Source organism: Protopterus annectens, chromosome 9.part0 (genome assembly GCF_019279795.1).
Source record: "Protopterus annectens isolate FY-2018-M chromosome 9.part0, PAN1.0, whole genome shotgun sequence".
Lineage (NCBI taxonomy): Eukaryota > Metazoa > Chordata > Ceratodontiformes > Protopteridae > Protopterus > Protopterus annectens.
The window spans coordinates 1,640,107,124-1,640,116,148 of NC_056743.1; the positions used below are offsets into that span (position 1 = coordinate 1,640,107,124).

At 39.5% G+C, this 9,025-nt stretch overlaps 1 protein-coding gene across 1 annotated transcript; it reads right to left on the reverse strand.

Moving 5' to 3' along the window:
• Positions 1–6,117: 6,117 nt before the first annotated feature.
• LOC122810736 (pre-intermoult gene 1 protein-like) lies at positions 6,118–7,492 on the reverse strand. The gene is made up of 2 exons (XM_044082300.1): positions 7,300–7,492; positions 6,118–6,362 (listed from the first exon to the last, which is right to left on the reverse strand). The coding sequence occupies exons 1-2, from the start codon at positions 7,490–7,492 to the stop codon at positions 6,118–6,120; spliced, it is 438 nt and encodes a 145-aa protein (XP_043938235.1).
• Positions 7,493–9,025: the final 1,533 nt, after the last annotated feature.

Consider the following 9,025-nt stretch of genomic DNA (forward strand, 5'->3'; position numbering starts at 1 on the left):
TGGGCCAGTATTTGCAAGCTTACACATACCTTTGTGTCCACTGGGATGGGTTCCCCTCTGTTGTTTCTTGTTCTCAGGCGTGGCCGGCACAGCTCCACTATTTGCTGTAACATGTCCCTGTCCACCCTGTAACGCTCCACTATCTCCTGGTCATGTAGCCCCTGGTAGGTTACCCTTGGTCTGAACACTCTCCTCCTCCTCCGAGGCCTGCGGTGGTTGTCGGCACCCTCCTCCACAACACCGTCTGTCTCTAACACATGCTGATGGATCACAGCTACGGCAGCGCCCAGCATGTACATTTTAAAAGTTCCCAGTGTGTTTACACCTATGGTGTGGCGTTTGGGAATACACGGCTGTGTGTTGTGTGCATTCACATTTTATACTATTGTGCTGTGCACACCGATGATGTCATGGGGTGTGTTTGTACGGCTGTATCTAAGGGTTATCTTCCGTGTTTTACCGATGGAACTACAACGGTGTTGCCTTTGGTGTTGCATTACTCTTGCCTGCCATGGATTACCTTTCGACCTTCCCTTACTATTTCTGCACGTTGCACCTACCATTTTCTGGCATGCATCCTGCAGCGCACTGTCATTTCTACTTTCATGGACATGGCATCTCATGCGTTTTGTGTGCTACTGCCGTTGTGCTGCCTGTCTGCTTTGCTCTGCTGTGTCAGGTCTTCTATCTTTGCAGTCTGCTACCTCCCCTACTTTCTTTGCATTCATATGCCTCCCCTATCCCGTTTTGCAGGTTTCTGCATGCAGAGTTTTCAGCTGCCGCCGATTGGCCTTCATGGGTTGATTAGTGTTGATTACTCATTAGTACTCCAATTACACTTCTTCCGCATTTCCTTATATTGTTCACATCACCTTCCTGTTTCCGATATTGTTTGTGGGGCGTGCGTCACATGACTAGGTTCCGGGAACGTTGACATCCTGTTACACATGCACTTTTGCACGCATTGTGTGCTCTCAGCTGAACTATTACCCCACACCCCGGTCCTGCAGCTTTGATTTGGAATGTACAGCCCAGGTTTGCTGTGCTCCAATGTGCTTACTGCTACGGTGGCACACCCCTCTGCAGATGTCATGTATTCCCTCTGAGCCACTCCTCGGTGTATTACCGCTGTGCCGTTTGGTACAACCTTACTCCGGCGGGGAATTTGCGATTCAGTATTATCTGCCTCATTTGCATGGCATGGGCTACTAATTCATAGCTACCACGCCGAAGACTGCCGCGAGTCCTTGGCAACCCTTGCACCGTGGTTGTGGCGTTCCATGCATACCATGGTGTATTATGCTGTGGACCTGATGTCTATTACGATGCTGTTTTATAACATTGTTATATTATTTCATTATGATGCACCTTCCGCACACATGTCCTGCGGTTCTGATGTGAGTTACTGTGGACATGCCATTTAAGTTGTTATTTACGTGTGGTGCATGTTTTCTTTTGCCATTATCTGTGTATTTCGCCATTGGCATATGGTAACAGTGTGATACCTGGGTCTGACACTCTTCCGTTACTCCGATGTTATGTTTGGGAAAATGTAAACCGTTTTTTTTGGTTTACATTGCCGTGGGCTTATGCTACGCCTGCCCCACTGCGTGAATTGCTATATGCATTCATTTGCATGGTGACACACCACACATGGGGTGTTTAGCATACCTACGCCGGGGGCTGCGCAGATCCGGCACACGCCGGTAGTGCACGTGGAATTGGATCGTACCTGAATCGCTCGGCGGCCATATTTGGCATTGTAACGCCTACGCTATGCGTGCGCCTGGCACAAGGTTCATGAATCCCGGGGATTATATGCAGAAGAACAGTCCAATTAAAACTGCTAGACCCTACAGTATTCAGCAGAAACCATTTATGCATTCCCAGATTCGTTGTTAGATTAGACAGTCAGCATATCGCCAAGTGAGTTGCTACCACTTTACTGGTTAACTGCCATTGATATTATCAGAAGTTTTACCTTATAATCTTACAATTTACCATGTGGCAGTCATTTCATCTACAGATATAAAGTATAATATGGTGTTTCACAAGTTTGTGTCTTGTTTCATTTTTTATGGAACTGAATGCATTTGACACAACAAAAATGAGCACTCATCAAGAATTAGAGAAACTTCTAATATGGCAAACTCTATTTTATAAGTTCTACTTCACCCACGCATTCCAGTCTAAAAGTATTGAATTTATTTTGTTTTAACCTTAGATACATTAGTATATTTGATATAAGTCTACCAAGGAAGGATAATAGTCTGTGAACTACTTTTTTTGCTATAGATCACAACACCAAGACAAAACAATAACACATGCTCCTGCTACTACTACTGTTAATGCTACTGCTGCTACTACTAGTACTGCTAGTACTGCTACTGCCACCCTGCTACTACTACTGCTTCCCACTGCTTGCTACTCCTGTTACTGCTGCTACTACTAGTACTGCTAGTACTGCTACTGCCACTACTGCTATTACTGCTACTACAGCTACTACTGTTACTACTGTTACTATTGTTACCATTACTACTTCTACTACCACCACTGCTATTACTACTACTGCTATTACTACCACTAGTACTGCCACTACTGCTACTTCTACTACTCCTACTACTAGTGCATCTACTACTACTACTACTACTACTATTACTGTTACCACTGTTGCCATTATTACTCTACCACCACCACTGCTATTACCACCACTGCTATTACTATGACTAGTACCGCCACTGCTACTTGCTCCTACCATTGGTGCTACCACCACTACTACTGTTACAACTGTTACCATTACTACTACTACCACTGCCATTACTACTACTAGTACCGCCACTACTGCTACTTCTACTACTCCTACTATTAGTGCTACTACTACTACTACTGTTACTACTGTTACCATTATTACTTCTACTACCACTACTGCTATTACTACTACTGCTATTACTACCACTAGTACTGCCACTACTGCTACTTCTACTACTCCTACTATTAGTGCTACTACTACTACTACTATGGCTACTACTGCTATTGCTATACTACTGCTACTACTGCTCTTTCTTCTCCTCCTACTAATAATACTACTAATAACAAAATGCAAAGGACAAAGTACATATAAGCCATGAACAATAACAATATACCACACATGAGTGTGACAAGACAAATTGACAACGGGAGTCCCCTTCACGAACACAAACAGTAACAGTCCAGTAGTCCTTAACGCAGTTTTTATTGAAAGCAAAAAAGGCGTTTTCGCTACTGACACGTAGCTTCCTCAGAGGTTTGAAAATCAATTGACTCAGTGAGTTAAAAACACTTATGTAAAAATTTAAGCTCTGAGTCACAGGAAGTGACAACATAATCTCATCAGACTTCACACTACGTGATTTTTTATGTACAAAAACAAATACATTTTAACAATTATATATACATACTTTTAAATTTTGATAAAAACAATAATAAAAAGCATGTTGTACAAATGACAGTCTGGTCTAAAACAAGTAAAGTACTCCCAAAAACTCTCCTGTGTGGTTTTTGCTATAAACCTATAGGCAAGCCCTGTACTAACCATAAACACTAGTGTGTGTAAATAAAAGAAAGTGTGTTATATACCTTGCATCTGTTCAAAAAATAGGACTCATAAGACAAAAAATCATTGTTTTAGTAGACAATTGTGATCATAAAACCCAATTTAATATAGTTCTCTAGCGCAAATAACTCTGTAATTTAAGAACTGCGGCAATGTTGCAGTTTTCATTTAAACCGGGAGCCTTGAACGCATCTAAAGAAAGTTGCCATTCAAGCTCCCAGTTTTCCAAAATAAGTGGTGTTGGACCACCTCTAATGTCAACCGGAACATGGTCAATGCCCATAAATAAGAATGTATGCCCAGGATTTATGCCAATGTGTTTCGCTAAAGTGTTCTCATCTTTCTGCTTTTTAATCGCATAGATGTGTTGGTATATTCTTTCACGGACCTTTCGATCCGTTTTTCCTACATAAAAAGCTGGGCAACATTCACAAAAAGCAATGTATACAACTGAAGAAGTTTGACAGTTTATTCTATGATGAATCTGGTATTTCTTTTTCCTAATATTAAATGAATTTCCTGGTTTCATGTGTTTACAATAGTTACATGCTTCACATTTGAATGTACCCTTTTGTCTGCTAAGTGAATGCCTTTTAGTGTTCCTTTGTAAAATTTCTTTTAAATTACTGGCCCTTTTATAAACTATATTAGGGCGGGGGCCTAGTTTTTCCAAGAGTGTTGGTGAATCAGAAATAATTTGCCAATTTTTACATATAATTGACCTAATCGCGTTGGAATCCATGTTAAAAGTTGTAACAAGGCTTAAAATAAAAGGGTGTTCAATCTGTTCTGTTGAACCAGTTTCCACTTTTTCAACAACAATCAACTGTTCGGTCTCTGTTATATTGGTATCTAAAATTGTCCAGTTGTCAACTTGGCCGAACAGAGAAGAATTACTTTGGTTAAGAAGGGGTTTATAATATCCTTCTAACCTTTTTTGGTTGACCTTTTTTGTAAGCTCATCGACCAACTTGGCAGGATAGCCCCGATTCAAAAATAGATCTTTAAGGAAAGTACATTCTTTTGTGAAATTTACTAAAGTGCTGCACATCCTACCAGCTCTGACCAATTGACTTTTGACTATTGATCGCTTTTGTCTAAATGGGTGTAGACTCGAAAAGTGTAAAAAAGAATTGACGTAAGTGGGTTTTCTAAACACTATTGATGTTAGTACTTTGTTCTCAAGGTCTTTTACTAGTTTGACATCTAAATAATCAATTTCCTTCGTGGAAAATTTGTGTGTGAATTTTAACCATTGTGTAGTTTCGTTGATGACATCTACAAAATGTTTCGCATATGTGACTTCGTCACGCAACAATATAAATATGTCATCTAAAAACCTAGTATAGAAGATGACATTCTTCATCAAATCATTGTTATTAAACAGGAAGTGCTTTTCCCAATATGCTACAAAGAGATTCGCAACACTTGCTCCGCAAGGGGAGCCCATTGCCACCCCTTGTTTCTGCAAGTAGAACTCTTTGTCAAACATGAAGAAATTAGAGGTCAACACTATATCGAGCAGTTCTGTGACTAAATCAATTTCAGATCTAGTAGCTCCTAACTCATTCAACAGAAGACCTATCCATTCCACCGCTTCTAAGTGTGGAATGGATGTGTACAGGTCGATGACATCAATAGTCAAAAAGTTGTTGGTAATGTCAAATGGAATAGCGTTGATGTTATTAAGAAAAGTCCAGGAATCTTTACAGATGCCTGGAAGCATTTTTATATATTTTGTCAAAATACTGTCAATCAGTCGTGAGCAAGGGTAGGTAATAGAAGAGCGTGCATCTATCAAGGCTCTCATAGGGGGATCCCGAACGTTTTTATGTATCTTAGGGATCCCGAACATTACTGGGACTTTTGGAGGTACAATATCAATGAAATTGAAAAGATCTAAATCAATTTTTCCTTCCAAAAATAAGTCCCTAAAGTACGCCCTAGTACGCCTTTGCGAGATGTTAACTTCATTTAAAGATGCCAACTCATATGCAGAACTATCAAGAGTAGTCTGCATTTTTTCTTTGTATTGAAACTCATCAAATACAACCACACCACTCCCTTGTCCGGTTTTATGAACCTAACAGGAAGTTCAGCGAGGTAGCGCAACCCCATTTGTTGTTCTTTTGTGATGTTAAAATTAGAGCTATTTACACTCTTTTGAGACTCAGAAAAAAAGTGTCTTAAATCAATTTCACATATAGTTTCAAACAATTGTAAACTATTGTGTACAGGAGGATTGAAGGAACTAGGTATTTTCAACCCTCTAGGACCGTCATTTCCTACATCACCACACAACAATTTCAAATTTAACTTGCGTGTGTAACATTTTAAGTCTATGATAGTTTTAGCTACATTACCTGTAACACTAGGAATAAAAGTAAAACCAAGTGCTAGTAACTCAACCATTTCCTTTTCAATGTTAACACTAGAGAAATTATACACTTTGAAGTCACCTTTGTTATTCATAATGATCCTAGGCAACCCCTCTTCGTGAGGGGGGTCAAAGTCTACATTAGCAACTAATACCGTCTGTTCCTGTTGTTGGTAGACGGTGTCCTGCGGTTTCGTTGTCCTAAAAAACCGCCTTTGTTATTATTGTTGTAGCCAGTTTTATTGTTTTGGTTACCTTTTAATCTATTACTACGCCTGACACCTTGATGGACTACTCCACCAGGTTCGTCATTAACATCTGCTCTTGCAGAGTCCGTTTCATCAATACATAAACATGAGCTGTCTTCGCCTCTAAAAGGCGTGGTATTAGTTGCTAAAACAGTGAGATAAGGATAAGCTTTTCCTTGATTATAAGCTACCCTATCCCTCACAAGTTTTTTGTTTTTGTTGCTCTTAAGTTTTGACAAAAGTGCATCTATGCTGACATGTGTCTCTGATGTTATGTTTGGGAAAATGTAAACCGTTTTTTTTTTTTGGTTTACATTGCCGTGGGCTTATGCTACGCCTGCCCCACTTCGTGAATTGCTATATGCATTCATTTGCATGGTGACACACCACACATGGGGTGTTTAGCATACCTACGCCGGGGGCTGCGCAGATCCGGCACACGCCGGTAGTGCACGTGGAATTGGATCGTACCTGAATCGCTCGGCGGCCATATTTGGCGTTGTAACGCCTACGCTATGCGTGCGCCTGGCACAAGGTTCATGAATCCCGGGGATTATATGCAGAAGAACAGTCCAATTAAAACTGCTAGACCCTGCAGTATTCAGCAGAAACCATTTATGCATTCCCAGATTTGTTGTTAGATTAGACAGTCAGCATATCGCCAAGTGAGTTGCTACCACTTTACTGGTTAACTGCCATTGATATTATCAGAAGTTTTACCTTATAATCTTGCAATTTACCATGTGGCAGTCATTTCATCTACAGATATAAACTATAATATGGTGTTTCAAAAGTTTGTGTCTTGTTTCATTTTTTATAGAACTGAATGCATTTGACACAACAAAAATGAGCACTCATCAGGAATTAGAGAAACTTCTAATATGGCAAACTCTATTTTATAAGTTCTACTTCACCCACGCATTCCAGTCTAAAAGTATTGAATTTATTTTGTTTTAACCTTAGATACATTAGTATATTTGATATAAGTCTACCAAGGAAGGATAATAGTCTGTGAACTACTTTTTTTGCTATAGATCACAACACCAAGACAAAACAATAACACATGCTCCTGCTACTACTACTGTTAATGCTACTACTGCTATTACTAATACTACTGCTAGTACTGCTACTGCCACTCCTGCTACTACTACTGCTTCTACTGCTTGCTACTCCTGTTACTGCTGCTACTACTAGTACTGCTAGTACTGCTACTGCCACTACTGCTATTACTGCTACTACAGCTACTACTGTTACTACTGTTACTACTGTTACCATTACTACTTCTACTACCACCACTGCAATTACTACTACTGCTATTACTACCACTAGTACTGCCACTACTGCTACTTCTACTACTCCTACTACTAGTGCTACTACTACTACTACTACTACTATTACTGTTACTACTGTTACCATTATTACTTCTACTACCACTACTGCTATTACTACTACTGCTATTACTATGACTAGTACTGCCACTACTGCTACTTCTACTACTCCTACTATTAGTGCTACTACTACTACTACTGTTACAATTGTTACCATTACTACTTCTACTACCACTACTGCTATTACTACTACTGCTATTACTACTACTAGTACTGCCACTACTGCTACTTCTACTACTCCTACTATTAGTGCTACTACTACTACTGTTACTACTGTTACCATTATTACTTCTACTACCACTACTGCTATTACTACTACTGCTATTACTACCACTAGTACTGCCACTACTGCTACTTCTACTACTCCTACTATTAGTGCTACTACTACTACTACTATGGCTACTACTGCTATTGCTATACTACTGCTACTACTGCTCTTTCTTCTCCTCCTACTAATACTACTAATAACAAAATGCAAAGGACAAAGTACATATAAGCCATGAACAATAACAATATACCACACATGAGTGTGAGATTTGATAAATTTACATCTCTATGACTTGACCATAGTGCACCTGGTCTGAATACATCCCAGTATAACTCACATCCAGACACTGTACTTTGCTAAAATTTCAACCACAAACCATTCCCTACACAAGCTCAGAACTCTTCTGCTCATTGCAGGCTTTGCAAATTTCTAGGGCTCGAAAAACTTTGACTACTTATTTTATTTATATCATGGTTATAGTTTTGAAGAAGCATTTTGTAACTCCATAATCCCATCATATGCACCATACTTTAGTACAGCATCTGACAACAGCAACGGAGAACAGAGTTTGCAGCTGCTAAAGTAAGTAATCACTTAAAACTCTGATGTAAACATCCAAGTAATGCAAGTAGCTTTATAGACTAGTAATTTATTCATGATGCCAGATACCCTGCTTTTAATTTATTTAACCAGGTAGATTGCAATATGGCTGATACACCTTGAGTTTGCCACCTTCCCTTCTGTTATTTCCTGTATGAAGTGATTGTCCACCATTTTTATGAATTTGCATATTTATATATGTTTCCCCCTTGTGATGTGCACATTTAGCTTTAAGGCTTTACAACAACTTAGCAACAAAAACTGGCATCTCACCCATTTTTTTTCAACTAAAACCTATGATATGTCATCAGATTAGTTATTTCTGTAATTCTTGCATAATGTTGGAAAAATCTAGCAACAGTTTAAACAGACCTCTCATCTTCTATGATTTCGGTATATTGCTATAATTTTGGCCCTCAGATTTAGCCTTGTTTCTCCTTCCTGTACCCCTCATATGGAGGGGACCCCCCACAGCCCATGAACTTACATATACCAACTACAGGGTTGTATAATAGTGGAAAAAGAAGCAAACACCACTGCTTGCATAACTGG

Excerpts from the sequence above, each read along its gene's own strand:
- LOC122810736 (XM_044082300.1), bottom strand. The coding sequence starts at position 7,492 with ATGGTAACAGTAGTAACAGTAGTAACAGTAGTAGCTGTAGTAGCAGTA. Across the intron at positions 6,363-7,299 it reads TAGCAGTAGTAGCATTAACA|CAACTAATACCACGCCTTTT; the intron begins GTAGTAGTAGCA and ends TCACTGTTTTAG.